Source organism: Triticum aestivum, chromosome 6B (assembly GCF_018294505.1).
Source record: "Triticum aestivum cultivar Chinese Spring chromosome 6B, IWGSC CS RefSeq v2.1, whole genome shotgun sequence".
NCBI lineage: Eukaryota > Viridiplantae > Streptophyta > Magnoliopsida > Poales > Poaceae > Triticum > Triticum aestivum.
This window is the reverse complement of record NC_057810.1, coordinates 509,150,776-509,175,302: the sequence shown is the minus strand read 5'-3', so window position 1 is coordinate 509,175,302 and position 24,527 is coordinate 509,150,776. Positions and strand designations below refer to the sequence as shown.

At 47.1% G+C, this 24,527-nt stretch overlaps 1 protein-coding gene across 1 annotated transcript; it reads right to left on the bottom strand.

Annotated features, from left to right (window-relative positions):
* Positions 1-21,450: 21,450 nt before the first annotated feature.
* On the bottom strand, positions 21,451-24,278 carry LOC123137699 (S-adenosylmethionine synthase 3). The gene is made up of 2 exons (XM_044557534.1): positions 23,988-24,278; positions 21,451-22,981 (listed from the first exon to the last, which is right to left on the bottom strand). The coding sequence occupies exon 2, from the start codon at positions 22,958-22,960 to the stop codon at positions 21,776-21,778; it is 1,185 nt and encodes a 394-aa protein (XP_044413469.1). The 5' UTR covers positions 22,961-22,981; positions 23,988-24,278; the 3' UTR covers positions 21,451-21,775.
* Positions 24,279-24,527: the final 249 nt, after the last annotated feature.

Sequence of the window (24,527 nt, the reverse complement as noted above, 5' to 3'; positions counted from 1 at the left end):
ATTACTTTTTAATCTAGATTATTGACTCTAGTGCAAGTGGGAGACTGAAGGAAATATGCACTAGAGGAAATAATAAAGTTATTATTTATTTCCTTATTTCATGATAAATGTTTATTATTCATGCTAGAATTGTATTAACCGGAAACTTAGTACATGTGTGAATACATAGACAAAACATAGTGTCCCTAGTATGCCTCTACTTGACTAGCTCGTTAATCAAAGATGGTTAAGTTTCCTAACAATGGACATTTGTTGTCATTTGATGAACGGGATCACATCATTAGGAGAATGATGTGATGGACATGACCCATCCGTTAGCTTAGCATTATGATCGTTATAGTTTCATTGCTACTGCTTTCTTCATGACTTATACATGTTCCTCAGACTACGAGATTATGCAACTCCCGAATACCAGAGGAACACTTTGTGTGCTACCAAACGTCACAATGTAAAAGGGTGATTATAAAGGTGCTCTACAGGTGTCTCCGAAGGTGTTTGTTCGGTTGGCATAGATCGAGATTAGGATTTGTCACTCTGTGTTTCGGAGAGGTATCTCCAGGCCCTCTCGGTAATGCTCGTCGCTATAAGCCTTGCAAGCAGTGTGACTAATGAGTTAGTTGCGTGATGAAGTATTACGGAACGAGTAAAGAGACTTGCCGGTGACGAGATTGAACTAGGTATGATGATACCGATGATCGAATCTCGGGCAACTAACATACCAATGATAAAGGGAACAACGTATGTTGTTATGCGGTTTAACCGATAAAGATCTTCGTAGAATATCTGGGAGCCAATATGAGCATCCAGGTTCCGCTATTCGTTATTGAACGGAGATGAGTCTCGGTCATGTCTACATAGTTCTCGAACCCGTAGGGTCCGCACGCTTAACATTCGGTGATGATATGTATTATGAGTTATGTGTTTTTGATGACCGAAGTTTGTTTGGAGTCCCGAATGAGATCACAGACGTGACGAGGAGTCTTGAAATGGTCGAGACATAAAGATTGATATATTGGACAGCTATATTCGGACATCAGAAGTGTTCCGGAAAGTTTCGGGTAAAATCGGACTGCCGGAGGGGTTACCGGAACCCCGGGGAACGAATGGGACACATGGGCCTTGGTGGAGAGAGACATGGGCGGCCAGGGCAGGCCGCCCGCCCCCTCCCCCTTGGGTCCGAATTGGACTAGGGAAGGGGGTTGGCGCCCCCCTTTCCTATTCCCTCTCCCTCTCCTTCCTTCCCCCTCTCTCCCTCTTGGTGGAATCCTACTAGGACTAGTAGTCCTAGTAGGACTCCCCTCTTGGGGCGCGCCCTAGGGGCCGGCTGGCCTCCCCCTTGATCCTTTATATACGGGAGCAGGGGCACCCGAGAACACACAAGTTTCTCTCCCAACCGTGTGTGGTGCCCCCCTCCAAAGTTACACACCTCGATCATACCATCGTAGTGCTTAGGTAAAGCCCTGAGCCGGTAGCATCATCATCACCGTCACCACGCTATCGTGCCGACAGAACTCACCCTCGTCCTCAGCTGGATCAAGAGCACGAGGGACGTCATCGAGCTGAATGTGTGCTGAACGTGCAGGTGTCGGTGTTTGGTACTTGATTGGTTGGATCGCGAAGAACTTCAACTACATCAACCGCGTTATTCAAACGCTTCTGCTTTTGTTCTACGAGGGTGCGTGGACACACTCTCCCATCTCGTTGCTATGCATCACCAAGATAGATTTTGCATGATCATAATTTTTTTTTGAAATTACTGCGTTCCCCAACACCTAGTAGAATATGTAGGAGCCAATATGGGCATCCAGGTTTCGCTATTGATTATTGACCAGAGTGGTGTCTCGGTCATGTCTACATAGTTCTTGAACCCATAGGGTCCACACGCTTAACGTTCGTTGACGACATAGTGTTATATGAGTTATATGATTTGGTGACCGAATGTTGTTCGGAGTCCCAGATGAGATCAAGGACATGACGAGGAGTCTCGAAATGGTCGACAGGTAAAGATTTGTATATAGGACGATGGTGTTTCGACACCGGAAGTGTTTCGGGACGTACCGGGAAGAAATCAGGTCAGCGAAAGGGGTTCCGGGCACCTCCCGAGAAGATATGGGCCTTATGGGCCAAAGGAGGGGACAGACCAGCCCACAAGGGGGCTGGTGCGCCCCTCCCATGGCTGGCCGGCCCTATGGGGAAGGAAAGGGGAGGGTGGCCCCTCCTGCCTTTCCCTCCTCATGTGAGAAAGGAAGGGGGCGCCACCCTCCCCTGCCTTCCTCCCACACTCCAAGGGGGCACAGGGCAAGGCAGCAGCCCTAGGGCTGCCGCCAGGTCTCTTGGGGCGCCCCAGGGGCTGCCTCCTCCCCTCCCACCTATATATACATGGGGAGGGGGCGCCACACAAGTATACAACATTGTCTTAGCCGTGTGCGGCGCCCCCATCCATCGTTTACTCCCTCGGTCATATTATCGTAGTGCTTAGGCAAAGCCCAACGGAGATGGCATCACCATAATCGTCACGACGCCATCGTGTTGCCAGAACTCATCTACTACCTTGCCGTCTTGCTGGATCAAGAAGGTGGAGGACATCACCGAGCTGAACGTGTGCAGAACGCGGAGGTGTCGTATGTTCGGTACTTGATCAGTTGGAGTGTGAAGAAGTTCGACTACATCAACCGTGTTGTTAAATACTTCCGCTTACGGTCTACGAGGGTACGTAGACACACTCTCCCCTCTCGGTGCTATGCATCTCCAGGGATAGACCTTGCATGTGTGTAGAATTGTTTTTGTTTTCCATGCAACATTTCCCAACAAGGACTACAAGTGCTAGAGTGTTACAAAGATGGTGGTCAGGGTGCGACCATTGATGGTTGGGGTCCTAGCTAGAGTACCTGAGCACTCCTAACTCTAACCCTCTTGCCTTCTCTGGGACGAGGCTACTACTTGGTATTCTCCTTGGGTGGTGTATGATGATGAGCTCTATGATGGTTGTGTTGTGTCTTCTCTCCCTATAAATGACCTGGTCCTCCCCTTATATAGGTCTAGGGGCACCACAATGGTCACCTAATTGTGTGTGAATGGGTGCACAAAGTTTTAAGTGTTGCATGCAACTTGTCGTTGGTTTTGTCAATAGATGACCAGACACTAGTAGTGTCAAGTGCTGAGACGCCCGTCCATTCTGGTCTTCGTCATGATGGCATATTTTCGTAGGCCGAGGACGGGCTATGAGGTACATCCTGGGCGGGCATTAAATGCTCGGTTGATGGAGTGCTACGCAAGGGCCACCATCCCTTGCTATAGGTGTGTTGGCTGCTTGGGGCTCCAGCCCCAGATTCTGTCACTAATGTCATCATTTGCTTCCCCGGCGATCCTTTGTGACTGGTGTTGTCATAGTAGCCATGTATCAATGCATGTCTTCGGGTGGGAAATAATAGTCAATAGTAAATGAACCTTTTTCCAAGTTTTAGTCTGATTTGGTTTTTCCAATGAATCCCATTTACGTAAAATTAGGGATACCCCTGTTCCCAACAATCTGTCACATTGGTTCGATGACTTGAGCCGAGAAGGGGGTGTGGACCCTCTTCCATTGGTGAGGGCTCTGAAGGCCCCTTCCCTCTTTTGCACAAGGTCGCGGTCGGCAACTAACGACCGCTCATCGACATTCGTAGGCATGCCAGTGGTGATAAGTACTTCAATTGCTACGACAGTGTGGATGAGAATTGTGAGTGCCGGCACAACGACCGTGCCCACGGCAGGAATTTTGACTTCATCGCGAGGGTTTTCTTCCCTTGCTCCGACCCAATTTGATGTTCCTTCGAATGGTACCTCGACTAAGGCGGCCAAAACTTTGCTTGTTGTGACTCTGATTTCGACTGTGATAGGCGCGAGGTCAATTTGATGTTCCTTCGTCTGCTCCTGCTCCACCTCCGGCGGTGTTGTAAGTACAATGCATCTCTCTTTGCAGACTGGATTTTTTTTGGTTTGTTGCTTCTCCTGATTTGCGGACTGGATTGTTTAGGATTATGCATTATTTGAATTTTGCACTGATCCAAACACGCTTGCTGAAGTGACTAGATTATTTTTGTTTCTTGTTTTTTGAAATGACTAGATTATATTAGATTTTACCACCGATTGTGCATTGTTTTTTAGAGAATAGGCATACGCCCGACTTTATAAATAAAGCCACACGGTAGAGTAACAACCATCCAACAACAATCAAACAGTTTACCCAAAACAGACAGGGCCAACCACCACATAGTACAGAGACCATAGTTCAGCAGAGCGCAATCCCAAATGACAAATACAAAGGCACGCAGGCCAACCACCTACTGCTTAAGGATAGATTCATCAAACTACAAAGACGTTGCGGCGGGAGGAGAAGATAGTAGATTGGTAGACGCTCGAACTTTGTTGATCAGCACCTCCCACCCGTCCCAGTCCACAGGCTTAGTCAGTAATTTCCACTGCTGCAAGATAATAGACATTTTAAATAGGACATCAGCATGTTTGTTAGGAAACACACCCTCAATGGTGAATTTATTTCTGGTAGTCTATAGCGACTAGCAAAGAGCACCCAATCCGACCCAAAATATCCTCTTAGAGCACCCCTGAAGGTTAGAAGTTAACTAGCGAACATCTGAGAACGAAGTGGGGGCCCAAGAGGTTTGCAACCACGATCGAACACAACCCCACATTAGCTTGGCCAGGGTACAACGAAAGAAGATATGGTTAGTGTCCTCATGCGCAGTGCATAAAGCACAAGCGTCCGAGCCAGGGTTGTTCCTTTTCTGAATCTGATCTGTAGAGGGCAGCCAACCCCTAGTGGCCTGCCAGAGAAAAATCTTGATCTTGGGAGGGATCCTGGCAGCCCAAATGGGTTTGAACATGGAAGTAGGGGTACCATCAATAATTCTAGTATACAGAGAATTAAGGGAAAACTTTCCAGACGCGGCATGGGGCCAGGGAACCGAGCCCTCCTCATCCAAGAGGATTGGGAACATAGAAACAAGGCGATGTCAGTCCCCTAGTTCTTCAGGAAAAAGGGACATTCGGAAACCCAAGTCCCAGTTATTCTAGGAGAGCTCAGAGATTGAAATCTCAGGAGAAGGCAAACAGGAGAACAAGGTAGGGAAAGCAGAAGCAAGGGTGGACTCACTAGTCCACCAATCCAACCAAAAACAAGTGGAGACACCATTATTTACCACAAAATTAACTTGCTCCCGAAAACATCGCTCACCCTAACAAGGTCCTTCCAAAATTGTGAGCCATGATTCGCCGAAGAAAACATGGGACTGCCATTAGGGAAGTACTTAGATTTTAGGAGATCAAACCAAATGGTGTCGGGGGTATCATTCATAATCTTCCACCACCATTTAGAAAGAGACACGTGTTCATGATGGAAGTATTAAGAATCCCAAGCCCCCCAAGGCTTTTAGGTCTGCATATAATAGCCCACTTAACAAATCTATACTTACGCTTGTTATCCGCAGAATTCCAGTAAAAAGCACCCCTATGCTTATCAAAACCCATGAGTACCCTTAGACAGTCTATAAAAGCCCATGGTAAACATAGGAAGGGAAGAAAGGCAAGCATTAATAAGACAAACTTTCCCAGCAGAGGTGTTGTATCTACCGCGCCAAGGCATGACTGTATTACCCACCTTAGAAACCAGAGGTTTAAATTCCTTAGCACAGAGGTGGAAAGGGGAGATAGTGAGCCCTAGGTACTTGAAAGGAAAGGACCCAAGAGAACAGTTAAGAAGCCGGGACACCCGTAGAGCCTCATTGTCCTCGACCCCAGTTACAATGACCTCACTTTTAGAGAAGTTGATTTTTAGCCCCAACAAAGCTTCGAAGCATAGGAAAATGAACTTAGATTGGTAAGGCAAGTGTCATTGAGTTCCACTAAAATGATAACATCATCAGCATACTGGAGGTGAGTCATGCCGTGAGGAAGTAAATGGGAGATGACAGGAGTGATATACCCAGCCGAGGCCGCCCGGTCCAACAAACAGGACAACACGTCAGCCAGGAAGTTGAAAAGAATAGGGGATACGGGATCACCTTGTCGTAGGCCCCTACCATTGACAAAGTATTTGATGATCGAACCATTAACTGCCACTGTCGTGTGTCCCCAGACACTAGTTGCATCAGTCTATGCACGAAGCCAGATTCGAACCCCTTGGCATGCAACACTTGCCGAAGAAAATCCCAACTCACCAAGTCATGAGCCTTTTCAAAATATAGTTTTAGGATAATTGCCCGAGTGCCACGCATTCTAATATCATGGAAAAATTTGTGCAAGCAAAGAATACCCTCCAGAATATGCCTCTCTTTAATGAAGGCTGGCTGAGTATGACTAACGGTACAGTGAGCAACAGATGTCCTCCTTGTTGCCAACCATTTAGCAGGGAATTTAGCAAAGTTGTTAATCAGGGTAATGGGGCGAAAGTTAGAGATAGAATCAGCACCCTTGACCTTGGTGAAGAGGGACATAATGGCATAGTTAAGGCAAGAGATGTCCATAGTGCCTAAGCAAAAAAACCTTGGATAATAGTATAGACCAAAGGGCGCAAGATAGGCCCAAACCATCTGAAGAAGGGGATGGAGAATCCATCCGGGGCAGAAGTCGAGTTCTTGTTGGCAGAGTTAATGGCCATCTCAATTTCTTCCACAAATAGGGGAACCGATAGGGCCACATTCTCCTTGTCTGAAACCCTCCTATCTTGGTGCTAGAAGTTGGGAAGATAATAGAACCAAAAGCCGGCCTAGCAGTCAACAAGCTAGAAAAGAAATTAAACACATGCTCCATGATGATGTGAGGGTTAACCACCCTAACACCATCAATAACCAAACTATCAATCAAACATCTACGACAACGACAATTGGCAATGGCAAAGAAATAAGTAGATAGAGAGTAGCCCTTCAAGGTCCAGATAATAGTGTCGCGTTGTCTCCAGTATACCTCATTCTGCTGGTGCAATTGCATATGGGCCGGACTGATGGGGTGTGAAGATAAAGCAGAAGATCATGCCCCATGTCCGGGTAGGACTCCTATATGCGTGGACGGCAAGATTGGTGTCCGGATGTACTATTTCCTTCACTTGTAAACCGACTCTGTACAACCCTAGGTCCCTCCGGTGTGTATTTAAACCGGAGGGTTTAGTCCGTAGAGGCTATCCGAAAAATCATAGGCTAGATAGGTAGGGTTTAGTGAAAGTGCAACTATCCCTAGGTGGTTTTGGTAATTCCTAACAACATATAGCTCATTGAGCTAATACTATTCCAAGACAAATATTTCAGGAAAAGCTCAATGAATGGCATGGCATGGATGAGGAAAGTGGATCCCTCAAAATACCAAGGATAAAAGGATTGGCTCAAGCTCAAAAGCTCAAGACTCTACATTTTATATTTTAGTGATCCAAGATCACATTGAGTCTATAGGAAAAGCCAATGCTATCAAGGAGGGATGAGGTGTTGCTTGATGAGTTTCTTGCTTCAAGTGCTTAGTGATATGCTCCAAAAAACCCTCAACTACTTTCTCATATCCACATATGACTCAAACCTAAAGTCAAACTCGGCCCCACCAATTCTTTTTATCCGGCGCCACCGAGTTCAGATGTCATAGCCACTGCCACAAACCCTAGGCAAATCAGTCTCACCGATAGGGATCTCGGTCTCACCAAGATGGGATTGCAATCTCTCTGTTTCCCTTCGTAATATTTCGGTCTAACCAAAGTGAGCGATCGGTCCCACCGAGATTGCAATGTAAACACTCTGTTTCCTTTTTGTAACATTTCGGTCCCACTGAAAAGAGCGATGACCAACTCTCTGGTTAGCTTATTACCAAAATCGGTCCCACCGAGTTTGTGTAATCGGTCTCACCGAGATTACGATATGCCCTAACCCTAACCATATCGGTCCTACCGAGTTGCATGTCGGTCCCACCGAAATCACTAACGGTCACTAGGTTTACTAAATCGGTCCGACCAAGTTTGTTAATTCGGTCCCACCGAGATTGGTAAATTGTGTGTAACGGTTAGATTTTGTGTGGAGGCTATATATACCCCTCCATCTCCTCTTCATTTGTGGAGAGAGCCATCAGAACAAACCTACACTTCCAACTTACCATTTCTGAGAGAGAACCACATACTCATGTGTTGAGGCCAAGATATTCCATTCCAACCATATGAATCTTGATCTCTAGCCTACCCCAAGTTGCTTTCCACTCAAATCTTCTTTCCACCAGATCCAAATCCTGTGAGAGAGAGTTGAGTGTTGGGGAGACTATCATTTGAAGCACAAGAGCAAGGAGTTCATCATCAACACACCATTTGTTATTTCTTGGAGAGTGGTGTCTCCTAGATTGGCTAGGCATCACTTGGGAGCCTCCGACAAGATTGTGGAGTTGAACCAAGGAGTTTGTAAGGGCAAGGAGATCACCTACTTTGTGAAGATCTACCGCTAGTGAGGCAAGTCCTTCGTGGGCGACGGCCATGGTGGGATAGACAAGGTTGCTTCTTCGTGGACCCTTCTTGTGTGGAGCCCTCCGTGGACTCGCGCAACCATTACCCTTCGTGGGTTGAAGTCTCCATCAACGTGGATGTACGATAGCACCACCTATCGGAACCACGGCTCAAAAATCACCGTGTCTCCAAATTGCGTTTGAAATCTCCAAACCCTTCCCATTACATTCTTGCAAGTTGCATCCTTTAATTTCCGCTGCTCATATACTCTTTGCATGCTTGCTTGAATTGTGTGAAGATTGCTTGACTTGTGATAAGATAGCTAAAATCTGCCAAAGACTAAAATTGGGAAAAGGTTAAGTTTTTAATTGGCCAAGTAGTCTAGTCACACCCCCCCTCTAGACATACTTCAAGATCCTACAAGTGGTATCAGAGCCTTGGTCTCCATTTGCTTTGATTTCCATAGATTTTGGTGGTCATAGCCTTGGTTTCACAACCTAGGAGAGTATGGCGTGTAGCGAGGGAAATTATCTCCGTAGAGGTCCTTACTTTGATGGTACTAATTTGTCTAGTTGGAAGCATAAGATGAAAATGCATATTCTCGGACATAACCCCGTCGTTTGGGCTATTGTGTGTATTGGCTTCCAAGGTGAATTCTTCGATGGGAGAGAACCGAACCATGAAGCTAGCGCAGATGAATTGAAGATGCTGCAATACAATGCTCAAGCTTGTGATATCCTCTTCAACAGATTGTGCCCCGAAGAATTCAACAAAATCAGCCGTATTGAGAATGCAAAGGAAATCTGGGATACTTTGATTGATATGCATGAAGGTACCGACTCCGTCAAGGAATCCAAATTGTATGTGCTCCAAAGTCAACTTGACAAGTTCAAAATGAATGATGGTGAAGGTGTCGCTGAAATGTACTCTAGGCTTGCTCTTATCACAAATGAGATTGCAGGCTTAGGAAGTGAAGAGATGACCAACAGATTCATCATCAAGAAGATCCTAAGAGCATTGGATGGAAAATATGATACCATGTGCACATTGATCCAAATGATGCCCAACTACAAGAATCTCAAGCCAACGGAAGTCACTGGAAGAATTGTTGCTCATGAGATGTCACTCAAGGATAAGGAGGGACTTCATAACAAGTCAAGTGGTGCTTACAAAGCCTTATGTGAAGCTCCCACATCATCAAGTGAGAAACAAACCTTCAATGAAGAATTGAGCTTAATGGTGAAGAACTTCAACAAATTCTACAAGAGTAGAAGCAAAGAAAGAAGCTCCAAGTCAAGGTCCTACAATGACAAAAGATCTTCCAGTCGAGAGCACAATTGCTACAATTGTGGGAGACTCGAACACTATTCCAATGAGTGTACGACACCCTACAAAAGAAGAGAAGATTCTCCCAAGAGAAGAAGTAGAAGAGAAGAATCACCGCCAATAGAGAGGAGGAGTAGAGATGATCGTTATGAACGAAGAACATCCCGGAGAAGCAAGGATTCGGAAAGGAAGGACAAGTCATCAAAGAGCTACACAAAATGAAGACATCAAGCTCATGTTGGTGAATGGGTATCCGGTTCTGACTCTGAACATCACTCCGAGAGAAGCTATCACTCCGACTCCGAACATACTCAAGATGAAGGTGTTGCTGGTCTAGCACTTGTGTTAACCAACTCCTACGGCATATTTGATTCACCAAATGAAGGACTTGGAAGATGCTTCATGGCTAAAGGCCCTAAGGTAACACACCCCAAGTATGTTGATTTCAATACTGATGAAGATGACTTGTTAGGTGATGATGATTTACTTGTTGACAACTCTAGTGATGAATACTATGATGAAACGTCAATTAATCATGCTAAACAAGATAAAACGAATGACAATGATAAGGAGAAGATTGAGCTTCTAGCTAAAGAACTAAACACTCTTAAGTTAGCTAAAGAAACTATCTTAGAAGATCATCGAGAACTTTTAAGGGCTCATGAGAAGCTACGCTTTGAAAAGCTCAACCTTGAGCAAGAGCATGAGTTCTTAAAGGCAATCAATGATGATCTCCGTAACAAAAGTTCTTCTTACATTGCCAAGCGTTTACTCTTATCTACTTACATGCCTCAAGTCAAGTCTAATAACAAGAACAAGAAGGATTCTTCCTCTAGTAGTAACAATAATCATGCTAAATCCAATATTGTTGCTTCTAGTAGTTCTCTTGATTTTGATTCCACTAATGATTCTCTTAGCCAAGTTACACTTGAGCAAGAAAATAGCTTATTGAAGGGAATTATAGAGAAAGGTGTATACAAGAGCCTTGCCGGGAGTAAGCAATTCGAGGAAATTGTACACAAGCAAGGAAGGCACCGTAAGAACCAAGGTGTTGGTTTTGAACGAAAGTTCAATGCCAATGGAGTTGAGTGGGAATAAGATCAATATCCCAAGACGAAGTTTGTTCCTCAACAAGGGAAGTATGATCCTACTTCCTTCAAGGGGACACATGCTCAAGATGATCTTCCACCACAAGACCACAAGCACAAAGGCAAGGACAAGCTTCAAGAGGAGATTGATGCATTTGAAGAAGCTCCTAAGACCTTGGTCAAGTGGGTTCCCAAGACTACGTCAAGTTCTACTTCATCAAGCACGACTACAACTCCAAGGATTCCCATCAAGATGATGTGGATCCCGAAGAAGAAGAACTAGAGAGTTCTTGAGGGTGACTCCGCCAACATTCTTCACTCATATCATTATGGCAAGGACAAGTGCAATCAACTTCGACATCTTGCACTAGTTCAAGGAGTCACAAACCCTCTTGTTGGTAAGACAAGGGACAAGGTAACCTAATGTTTTCATGGACATCATCTTGTGTGTGCATCACTCTATGTGTATGGATATACTTGTTTGTTCCTTGTGGGACTAACCCGTGTAGGTATTGAAAGTGCAACTCACTCCAAAGGATTGCTCCAAATGATCTTCACCAACATTGAGCATCCACATCTTCAACACCTACATGAAGTCATCATCGACAAAACCCAAGGTTAGTTCATCCCTCTTAGGGGGGATCTCACATCTAGGGGGAGCTTAACTCTAAGAATTGAGTCAAAGCAACTCTAATGATGTGAACACATCAATGCATTATGTAAAAGTGGTAACCCCACTTGAGCTTAAACGATGAGTATGACCTATGATCAAATGTTCTCATTTGACTCCTAAGTCAATATACTCATATATAGATGACCTAGTCATCCCCAATTGCTTGATAGATGCTAGAATTGGTTGTGCATGCTTTGCCACATATTTCATTTGCCATTTTATTGTGTGAGCATTTTGGTTGCATATTTAACTCATTCGAGGACATCCACTTGTTGCTTTGATTGATTGGCTTCTTTTTCTTTTGCCAAGTGGATGAACAAGAATGCCTAAGAACCTTCTCTAGCTATCTATGCTTTTCTTGTCTCAAACTCTATTCATGCTACATCACAAAATTTGATCAAGTCAGATTCAAACCACTCTGTGTGAGGAGCACTCGGAGTCCCCGATTCGTCATGGACTTAAACTTCCAAAACTTCTTTGTGTGTTTCGGTCTGACCAATTCTTCCATTTTGGTCATACCGAGATCACTAAGTCGATCTAGGTTTTCAATCTCGGTGCAACCGATTTGAACTTTTCGGTCTCACCGAGTTGCTGTAACTGTCAACAGTTATGCATCTCGGTGCCACCGAGTTGTTCCACTCGGTCACACCGATAGGGTCGGGCTATATATACTCACGGGCAAAAATTTGGAAACCTTCTCCAAACCTCTTCGCCCGCGCATAGCTCGCTCTGCCTCCAAGGTCTCCGGATTGTCGACTTCGTCGCCAGCCGCCTCCAGTCGCTGTCTCCGCCGCCATCAACGGAATTCATCCCCGCCGTTGCCGCCATAGTGAGTTCATTGCCAAACTAGGGTATGGACTCGATCACAGTGCTATCCCCGTCCGATTCCTAGCACATTGTGTTCATTATAATTCTTGACGCGATTGAAACGCATCTATCTAGTCAAAACAATCCTTAGATTAGATGTGAATTGAAAAATTAGGGTTAGGTTTCCGCCGAAACCATCTCGGACCCACCGAGTTGAAAAACTCGGTTCCACCAATTCGACTGAGGCCATTGCATAAGTGATTCTCGGTCTGACCAAGAATTGCGAATCGGTGTGACCGATTTTAGAACTCTGTAAAACCCTAGCAGTCTCGGTGCCACGGAACTGTGACTCAGTTTGACTGAGTTCACTAGTTTAGGTTCCAAAAGCTGCTTCGGTATCACCGATTTTGCAAATCGGTTGATCTGAAATGCTTTCTGTGGAAAACTAAAACTAAGTTTTTGAATCACTCTTTTGCAAAAACCTCTGCATTTTGTGATGCTCATCCATTCTATCTCAACTACATCTATTCACAGGGTCAGCAGTCAGTGTTTGCAGCATGTCAGACCAAAGTGACAGCCAGAACAGGGAAGAGGAGCAGATTCACATGAGTGAGGGCACTAGTCCCTCTAGCACCTCAGATGAGGGCAGCAGGAGCACTCCTAGCAATTTGCCCAAAGCAGCCACAAGGACCAGAAGGAAGAGAACCTCCGACTCTGAGGATGAAGAATATGTGGCACCTGAAGATGAGGCTACTTCCAAGAAGATAGTGCTCAAAAAGGAGTATGGCTTAGCTAAGACCACAAAGCCTGGACTAAACAGGAAGGTCCCTGCCAAGAGGACACCTATGCTGAAGGTTAGAGGATCAACTCAAGAACCTGAGAAACTTGATCCCAAAGAGGTTGCTGCAGAAGGAAAGAAGAGGAAGGAAAGGGTCAAGAAGACCATGGCCAGAGTTGTTGGACAACCTTCCATGATGGAAGAGGAGGAGGAAGAAGAGGTTGCTGCACCTGCACCAGCACCCAAGGCACAAAAGCTTATGGGTGATGCTATAAGGTCAGGGGCTGCAACATCAAAGCCCAAAGAAGCACCCAAAGCTACCTCTAAGGCCAAGTCTGCACCTAAAAGGAATACCAGGAGCATACCAGCTGCCGAGAAGAACAAGGCCCCAGTGCCTGAAGTTGCTGCTGAGGAAGAAGATGAAGGACAAGTTCTGAGGAAGCTGAAACCCAAGACTCTAGACCACAATGATGCTCATCCAGTGGCTGAGAACATGAAGCTGAGGAAGGATGCAGGGCTCAGGCAGTGGAGATTGTCTGATCCCTATGCAATCAGAAGGAGGACTGCTGTTGATTACAGGTTCCACACTAAGGAACAACAGGATTTTTATGAGACTGTGTTGTTGGATAAGAAGCCCATAGTTTGTGACATGAGGTGGGTAGACTGGAAATACATGAAGGAAAATGAGGATCACTACCCAAGAGTGTTTGACAGTTTTAAGGCTTGTGGAGTTGATGAGTTTGCTGGACAGAAGTTCACAAACTGGAATGATGAGCTAGTAATGCAATTCTACTCCACAACTCACTTTTATCCTGATGGCAGAATAGTCTGGATGTCTGAAGGTACAAGGTACCAATCCACTATTGAAGAATGGGCTGAACAGATCAATGCACCAGAGGAGAGTGAAGATGACTTGGATGTCTACTCCAAGAAGAAGAAGGATCACAAATCTATGTCACACATGTACAAGGATATCCCAGACAAGGCACTTGAGACTTTCAAGTTTGGGTCTGTCCATTTTCTTCTGTCAGGGCTGCCAACGATCAACTGGATCCTAAGGCACACTCTCTTGCCCAAGTCAGGTGACCACAACATGATAAGAGGGCATGCAATAAATTTGCTACACATATTTGATGTGTCACAGAAATTCAAGGTCATGAGCCTCATAGTTGAGACTATCAAGAGTACAGCAGCAGACCAGAAGAGAAGTTGTGGGTATGCCCCACAAATCTAGGAGCTGATCAACTCCAAGATGGGCACAGGAAAATACTTGTTGGATAAGGAACACTTTACTATCTATCCAGATTTTGAGGACAATCAAGTTGTCATGAATGAGAATGAACCATCCTCAGTGCAAGCTCAAGAGAAGAAGGAGAAGGCAAAGAAGGAGAAGGCTGCCAAGATGCCAACTTTAGAGGAGGCATCTGAGTACTTTTTGAAGAGCAAGCAAGACTAGCTTGGTTACTTAATAGCATCAACTCTGAGGATTGAGAAAGGGTTGGCCACCCTAACTCAAAACCAGGAGAGCCTGGAAAGAATCATGGAACAAAAGTTCTATGACCTAGATGTGAAAGTAACTGAGATCCAGTCAATTGTGGAGCAGCTACAGGATGACATGCATGAGAGGAAGGGCAGGACAACCACTGATGCATTTCCTAGAGTGCCTCGAGCTCAGAGATCAGTTGCAGAGCTTGTGACAGACACCAGAGCCACTTCATCTGCACCAGCTATAGCTCCAGTGTAACCAGCTCCAGCACCAACTCCTCCAGATCTATCCACATCAACTGAAGTCTTCGTCCAAGGAGCCATCTCTACACCACCACCTGAAGATCAAGCCTGAGAGACGAAATAGTACTATGCATTTTCTAGGAACTTTTTGGTAACTTGTTGCCAAAGGGGGAGAAAAATGTATAGATCATAGGCTTCAAGAGAGAGAGTTTGCTTTTGTTCTCTCTTGTCTTCGTGGTTGAACTTTATTTGCTTTTGCTTGCTTGAGATACTACGTTATTGTCTATGTGATACAATAATAATCATGTGTTTGATCATGTGCTACATTTATGATTGTTAGATGACATTATCCCATTTATCTTTATATGATCATTCACTTTGCTTGGTGATGAGTGCATGTATTCAATCTTTATTATTTTGAGCGCTCCACCAAGATGTATGTGACATGGAAGAGTAACCCATGAGCCTAACTCCTTGTGCATTTGCACTCCAAAGCAAATCTTAAACTATGCACAAATTTAGGGGGAGCTCTTGCTTATCACATACTTCTCAAAGCGACGATGTTTTTCAATCTTATTATCATTTGTCAAAGCTTTGATCTATATGTTGTCATCAATTACCAAAAAGGGGGAGATTGAAAGTGCAACTATCCCTAGGTGGTTTTGGTAATTCCTAACAACATGTAGCTCATTGAGCTAATACTATTCTAAGGCAAATATTTCAGGAAAAGCTCAATGAATGGCATGGCATGGATGAGGAAAGTGGATCCCTCAAAATACCAAGGATAAAAGGATTGGCTCAAGCTCAAAATCTCAAGACTCTACATTTTATATTTTAGTGATCCAAGATCACATTGAGTCTATAGGAAAAGCCGATACTATCAAGGAGGGATGAGGTGTTGCTTGATGAGTTTCTTGCTTTAAGTGCTTAGTGATATGCTCCAAAAAACCCTCAACTACTTTCTCATATCCACATATGACCCAAACCTAAAGTCAAACTCGGCCCCACCGATTCTTTCTATCCGGCGCCATCGAGTTCAGATGTCATAGCCACTGCCACAAACCCTAGGCAAATCGGTCTCACCGATAGGGATCTCGGTCTCACCGAGATGGGATTGTAATCTCTATGTTTCCCTTCGTAACGTTTCGGTCTAACCGAAGTGAGCGATCGGTCCCACCGAGATTGCAATGTAAACTCTCTGTTTCCTTTTTATAACATTTCAGTCCCACCGAAAAGAGCAAATCGGTCCCACCGAGTTTACGTGACCAATTCTCTTGTTAGCTTATTACCAAAATCGGTCCCACCGAGTTTGTGTAATCGGTCTCACCGAGATTAAGTTATGCCCTAACCCTAACCATATCGGTCCTACCGAGTTGCATGTCGGTCCCATCAAAATCACTAACGGTCACTAGGTTTACTAAATCGGTCCGACCGAGTTTGTTGATTCGGTCCCACCGAGATTGGTAAATTGTGTGTAACGGTTAGATTTTGTGTGGAGGCTATATATACCCCTCCACCTCCTCTTCATTCGTGGAGAGAGCCATCAGAACAAACCTACACTTCCAACTTACCATTTCTGAGAGAGAACAACCTACTCATGTGTTGAGGCCAAGATATTCCATTCCTACCATATGAATCTTGATCTCTAGCCTTCCCCAAGTTGCTTTCCACTCAAATATTCTTTCCACCAGATCCAAATCCTGTGAGAGAGAGTTGAGTGTTGAGGAGACTATCATTTGAAGCACAAGAGCAAGGAGTTCATCATCAACACACCATTTGTTACTTCTTGGAGAGTGGTATCTCCTAGATTGGCTAGGTGTCACTTCGGAGCCTCCGACTAGATTGTGAAGTTGAACCAAGGAGTTTGTAAGGGCAAGGAGATCGCCTACTTCGTGAAGATCTACCGCTAGTGAGGCAAGTCCTTCATGGGCGACGGACATGGTGGGATAGACAAGGTTGCTTCTTCGTGGACCCTTCTTGGGTGGAGCCCTCCGTGGACTCGCGCAACCGTTACCCTTCGTGGGTTGAAGTCTCCATCAACGTGGATGTATGATAGCACCACCTATCGGAACCACGGCTCAAAAATCACCATGTCTCTAAACTGCGTTTGAAATCTCCAAACCCTTCCCTTTACATTCTTGCAAGTTGCATGCTTTAATTTCCGCTGCTCATATACTCTTTGCATGCTTGCTTGAATTGTGTGAAGATTGCTTGACTTGTGCTAAGATAGCTAAAATCTGCCAAAGACTAAAATTGGGAAAAGGTTAAGTTTTTAATTGGTCAAATAGTCTAATCACCCCCCCCCCTCTATACATACTTCAAGATCCTACATTTAGCCATTACGATCTCGAGGTAGATCAACTCTTGTAACCCCTATACTCATTGAATACAATCAAGCAAGATGTATGGTTTTACCTCCTTTAAGAGGGCCCGAACCTGGGTAAACATCGTGTCCCCATTGTCCCTTGTTACCATTGATCCTTAGACTCACAGCTTGGGCCCCCCTACACGAGATCTGCCGATTTTGACACCGACAGTGGGCTGGCAAACAAGCCCAAAAGGAGGCCCACTCGACTTAACCAGCCAGAGGGGATCAAGGGGGAATTAAATTAGATGACAAGCTTAGCTCCGACGCACTAACCGACCCATTGGGCCCCCGGCCTGTAACCAGGTCCACCACTAGGGCCAGCCTCGACAAGGCATCTGGCCCTAGGGTTTCCCTACCCGACGCAAGCGCCATCTCCGCCCTACCAACCACGGGCGGGGACGAGGCACCAGATCTCAGCGCCCCAGGCTGTCATCCCGACGGCAGCACAGGCGATGAAGACGAGACCACAGGCAAAGGGGAAGGCGATGAGCTCGACGACAACAAAACCTGATCAGGGAGGAGGGGAGAGAGACCCAGCGGCCATTCGCACCGACCAGATCTATGGTTGCGCCGCCGCACGACATGCCACCCTACATCCGCCGCCGACAAGGCCACCACATGACCACGACCCTCGGAGCAAATTTTCTTATCTTAGATTGCCCTCGCGGGCGGGATGGCGGGGGAGGGGCAGCGGAGGGAGCACCGTCCTCCTTCGGATATGAGGAGTATCCGTCAAGCGCCTAGAACCGATTGGTCGAGGAGTCGGGGGAAGGGGACGGAGAAGACGAGCCGTAGAGGGCGGATGGCGATGGGGGGGAGGACCGACCAAGGGGGAGGGCAACGAGAGCGCGGGGGGGGGGGGGGAGGAGGGCCCCGGGGCCTCGGCCGCCGTCGCGGTCGCCAGAGGGGACCGGGGGGGGGGGGGGGTTGGACTGCTCACTGATCTGTAGACTGATTACTAGGATTGCTATAAAAAGACAAATTAAATGAACATCAATATTGCATTGATGTTTTCTCAGGAGGTCATCTGAGCGAACGAACGTTCTGTATAGGAGGCTCGTTTGAGCAAACAACATCACGAGAAAGTGCACTTCTAACTTACAGAAAGTTCTTCCACGCTGAAAAGGAAAAAAAATGCCATGCTAGCAGAAAAAATTATTAGGAATTTGTCATGTTGCAGCAAAGTAAATTGACGTGTGTTTTAGCAATTTATCATGGTGCAACATAGAAAATGTCAGGCTAAAAAGAAAAGAAAATTTGCCACACATGTTCATGAATTTTCATGCTATATCAGATAGGCTTGCAATGCTCCATAAGAGAATTGCCATGCTATATGAAAATAAATTTTGCCTACGTCTTCAGGAATTGCCATGCTGACAGAACCACATTGTCATGCCAGATTTTCGATAAGGACTATCAGATAGACTATTGAAAATTGCCATGCTTCGATGCAAATTTTTTCATCTGGCTGTGATTTTGATGCGAGGTTAAGGGATAAGACAGGGGCGTGAACAAACATTCAGTGTCATACGCTCAAAATGATGCATTGAAGCTAATAGGGATTGACATATGCGTCAGTGATTTGCACACAAGAATTAGACGTACTAAAGAGCGTTCTCTAGGAAAACCATTAGTAGGAAGCATCAACTCAATAGTTTTCCGAACAAACTCTACTATATCAATCTTCCTAGGGTTAAAGGCCTCCCATTCAATCGAGGACATTGGTTTTTTATTGGGTTCCCAATTTTGACTTGGTCAATAATATTTTTAGAAGTTCTCTCATTCAAATGAAGTGTTTAATTTTAAATTTAGTTCAGGATTTGGACCGGTCAATGATTTCTCAAATCAATCGGTAAACCACCGGCCTCTGCATCTGGACAATGCATGCGGCCATTTTATTAATTATTCACAAAGACTTTATAATGTAGTGCATTAGTAAGCCTGGAGCCACCATCTTAGCAACATGTGTCGCTACTTCTATCGCCTTTATTTAGTGGTGCCGAATGTCCGAGCCTAATACCAAACAGACGTCACACTAAAATCTAACATCTAAAGCCGGATACCCCATCCTAGCCACATACCGGGACTGGGTCACACACCGATCCGGCGCACTCACTGAACCCGCCACCGCCGTCTTCCAACGATCCATCTCCATAGCAGGGACTGACGCAAACCTTGTTAGCCTGCAGTCGACGCCACCATGACGTCAAACAGCGTCACCGCCCTGCGCTCGACCATCCAGCCGCATCCGTCGACGATATTCACATGCACCATGTCGCCAAAACTCGTCGTCATCAACACGGTAGATGCAACGTCGCACCACCTGGTAACCACCACACCGTCGGCACTGCTAGAGCTACGCGGAGCCCCACCACCCGCAGCATCCCGCCTCTGAATACGAGGTCCTCCCCAGACGGCGCCTCCATGGAGAATACGACGTGCAGGACGCCGCCACCGCCCAATCCACACTGGATTTTGGACTTTCGTCCTGGAGGGATTCGGGAGTGGATAGGACAGACCTCGGCTTCGCCTCTAAGGAGGATAACAACATGGAGTGATGTCGTCGATGCCGGGTCGAACAAGCCGACCAAAGTTTTCTCCGGTCCCATCCTATACCACCAAACCTCCGTCTGCTCCGGATCCGGCAATTGCCATGAACCAAAACCTGCAGAGATGAAAGAGCCATGGGGTTCAGCCCACCAGGAAGGAGGACAGAGAAGAACCCAATGTAGAACTCCAGACGCCGAATCCAGCGATCCGACGTGGTCAACGACGACCACCACCACCTCGCGGCGGCCGACCGATTCCAAAGACAGAATCTAGATGGATCTGATATGGATCCGGCGGCACCTGCGACCACCGGTCAAATCCAACGCAGCCACCACTTCACCACAAGCATGCCGTCGTCACCGCGCCGTGCAGGCATCGCCTGGAGACCCGCCCGCCGCGCCGCTGGACCCGGCGCTCGCCCGATGCACCTCCCGATCTCGTTGCCCCGCGCCAGCCGTGACGGAAGAGGTGAGGAGAAGCCCAGCCGCCGCCCTGCCGGCCAGGCTTCGCCCGGCGGCGCTGCGGACGACAGCGAGGAGGGGGGGGAAGCGGAGGAGGCCAAGAGGTAGGGCGGCTAGGGTTCCCCTCGGGTCGCCCGTGGGGGCGACGCGTGGGGCGGCTTGTGTCTACCTCGACCTAGAAAATGAGAGAGATTTTCACTTTCCGGCCTCTGCACCAACTAAGGATGCATACAACCATTTTAGTATGAGTACCAAGATAAAAATGGTCCTTAGAAGTATAAAAATACATTAGCCTCGCAGACACTCTTTGTAGCACCAATATGATTTTGGATTGAGTTCCCAATTTTGTCTTGGTCAACAATTTCTCAAGAAGCTCCCTCATTCAAGTGAGGTATTTAATTTTGAATTTGATTCATGATTTTGATTGGTCAATGATCTCTCAAATCAATTCATAACAACCAGCTTATGAAAATAAATCAGTCTAGCATCAACATGCGACACTGTAACACCACTGCAAAAAACTTTCCTGCATATGTGTGGGTTAATTTGCAAATAACACATAATTATACACCAGAAAGAGACCATCAAAATACTTCATTATAAACAAAAAACACTTCGGTTCTAAAAAAACACTTCTTCATCTCCACACAGCAAACGAAAGACTTTTATTTATGAATTCTCAACGACACCAACCTTGCAGCGAAGCGCGCCCGATCATCCTTGTAGTTTACACCAAACCCAATCAATGCTGATATGATTCTTGAGCCCCAGTGTGGGCCAAGAACAGAGTCCAGTGAATCAATACTCCCTCCGTTCCTTGATATAAGGTGTATAGATTTTTGAGAAAAATTCCGAAATATAAGGTGTATTGCACTGCACCACTCGTTTGGATAAATTTTTGAGGGATTTGTTTACATTTCCTTATATCACGCAAGCTCCTCTATTTTCTCATGTCAATTAGTCATGTGTAATGTCGCCCAAAGCTTGTGAAATTTTCCCTCCATATGTGTTCTTTAATTTCCGTGCCAAAAACTATACACCCTATATTTAGGAATGGAGGGAGTATTATTTTCGCAGTTCAGATCTCATGAAACCACTTTTGCTTAAGTTGGGCTTACACCAATTGGACAAAACCATGATTCAAAACCTTGGATAGTATCTCAATTAGTACTGCTTAAAATAATGACAAAATTTGGGGAGAACGGAGCAATAGAATTACACATGGCTCTTTATTATTCTTTCCGAGACTCAGGAAGAAAGAGCATTATGAGGGAACTACACAACAAAGAATATGAAAAGTGAAAGTGACAGAGCGACTAACAGAGCAAACTGCACATCACTCAGCAGTTTCAGCGACTCAAAATGGAAAGGATAAATATATGAAATGACAGTAAGAAACTTAGCACTGACTACCATACAACAAGACCAGTGTAGAGCGTCGCTTCAATGTCTAATGCTTCTTCTCACTTCCCAGGAGCAACATGATCCCGTCTTGACGAACTTGAGAGGCGGCAGACCAAGAGAATGCCATGCTCTTAGGCAGATGCCTTGTCGAACTTGAGGGGCTTCACCACCTCCCAGGTGAAGTCAGCATCATCGCGGCCAAAGTGACCATAAGCAGCAGTCTTGATGAACCTGTTTCCACCTTTCTTCAAGTCCAGGTTGATGCTGATCATCCCGGGCCTGAAGTCAAAGTTCTCCTTCACGAGCTTGAGGATCTCCCTGTCGGGGATCTTGCCGGTGCCGTAGGAGTCGACGAACACAGACAAAGGCTCAGGCACACCAATGGCGTATGAGATCTGCACGATGCAGCGGCGTGCGAGGCCGCTGGCGATGATGCTCTTGGCAGCCTGCCTGGCAATGTAGGCGCCACTGCGGTCGACCTTGGTTGGGTCCTTGCCAGAGAAGGCACCGCCACCGTGGGCTCCCCAGCCACCATAGGTGTCGATGATGATCTTGCGGCCGGTGAGACCGGCGTCACCATGAGGGCCGCCGATGACAAAGCGGCCAGACGGGTTCAGGTGGAAAATGGTGTTCTCATCGAGGTACTTCGCGGGGATCACCGGCTTGATGACATGCTCCTTGAGGTCCGCGGCAATCTCGTCGTTGGTGACGGTCTCGTCGTGCTGGGTGGAGATGAGGACGGTGTGCACACGAACAGGTACCATGGCACCATCCTCGTTTAGGTACTCGACTGTGACCTGGGTCTTTCCGTCAGGCCTGACCCAGGCGCAGGTGCCATTCTTGCGGACCTCCGTGAGGCGAGCTCCAAGCTTGGTGGCAAGCACGTGGCTGAGGGGCATCAGCTCAGGGGTCTCATCGGTGGCATAGCCGAACATGATGCCCTGGTCACCGGCGCCGACTTCTTCGGGACGCTTGGTGAAGTGTCCATGAACACCCTGGGCAATGTCAGGGGACTGCTGCTCGATGTTGACGAGCACCTTGCAACGGTCGGCGTCGAGACCAACGTCATCAGAGATGAAACCGATGTTGCGGCAGGTGTCACGCACGATCTTCTCATAGTCGACGGTGGCCTTGGTGGTGATCTCGCCCAAGACCATGACCATGTTGGTCTTGGTGACGGTCTCGCAGGCGACCTTGCTGTCGGCATCCTGGGCCAAGCAGGCATCCAAGACGGCGTCGGAGACTTGGTCACAGAGCTTGTCGGGATGGCCCTCGTTCACAGACTCGGACGTGAAGAGGAACGTCTCGGCTGCCATTTCTTTAGTGCTAGCGATGCCCTGCAAATAGAAGAAATTCCGACAATTAGAATGAAACTCCAACGAGAAATTACCCGTGTATTTTTCCATTAGTCAGAAAAGGCGACTAAAATCACGGTACTGTCCCCAAGTACAGAGAATATAGACGCAGCACACGCCTCACAGCCTGGAAATAAGCCAGAGCAGCAGAAAACACCCCAAAACAAGAAAAATAACAAATATATCCCTGAGGGGGTTGATTGGTCAACCACCCTGCATCTGCCGCCATCGGAGGAAGGAGCGGCGAGAGCTTCGGGTCGAAGACCCGCCGACATCTCACTGTGGCACATCGTCTGGGGACCACCCCCTGCCCAACGAGCCTCAGATCCGAAGTCCCCGGTCGACCACGTCGAGGAGAAACACCGGAGCCGCCTGCCGACGACTAATCAACCCTGCGCCAGAACAGAAGCCGCCACCGCCGTCTCCATCAGAAGCAGCACCGGCCGGCGACTCCCCGTACACATCCACCCGGCCACACAGGAACCCAAGAGCCAACAGCCGCCGTGAGGACTACGCAGCCGGAGGAACAAAAATCCATAGCGACGCCGAGTACGCCCGGATCCGGATACACCAAGCTCGCCGCTCCGACGAGGAGCCGCAGCACACTTATTGGACGTAGCGCCGCCGCCTGGACAGCGCGACCCACACACCTACTCCTACTCTCTACACACCGGCGCAGAGGACCCAGGGTTCCTCCCCCCTCCCACCGTCGCCGAAGGGACAAGCGGAGGAGAGATGACCCCCCGCCTCGCCGTCGCGAACGAGGAAGACGCGGTCACCCCCTTTCGCCTCTCTTGGGGACTGTCGCCGATGACAGACTAATATTCTCCATGTTCAGGACGTGCTACTGCCAAACTAGCCATGTTCTTCGCATCACGATACATCTAGTACTACTAGTAATTACGCCACCCACGTATGATGAAGAAAAACGATGAATTAGACATGAAAGATCGAAAACATGAACAGGGCGTGGGGCGGGGAGGCCAACCTTGCGCTGCTTCTACTGCTCGATCGGGAGGCCGATGAACCGAAGGGAGGGAAGAGGCGGAATGTGAGCACGGCGTTGTACCAAGATCCCGGCTGCGCCTTATATAGCGGCGGAGGCCGCTGCGAGGTCGTGCGTGTTGCTGGTGCGCGTCGGACTGCACAACCTGTGCTGCGGTCGTTGGTGAAGCACTTCACCTCACCAACCCCCATTATTTGGCGGTGGGTCAGATCACCTACCACCCGATTTATTTTCTTCTCCACTTGACTAAGTTTTTTTTTAGGATCTCCACTTGCCTGACTGAGCTGCGTAATAATCTCCACTTGCTTAAGTGAGCTGCATAATAATCTACACACCATGCGGTAGGCGTGGTGGTCAATTTCACGTTGCTTTGCCGGAGGCATGGATAGCGCAGCCCAGGATCGGATACTATCAAAGGTGCGTTTGATTGCAGCGGTGGGCAGTGCGCTCTTTCTTTCCTTTTGCGGGAATAATACTTGTATTACTCAATTACCAGGTCCTTACAATCCTCTTGGACAAACT

What these genes read in the sequence shown, in the direction of transcription:
- LOC123137699 (XM_044557534.1), bottom strand. Translation starts at nt 22,960, where the DNA reads ATGGCAGCCGAGACGTTCCTCTTCACGTCCGAGTCTGTGAACGAGGGC.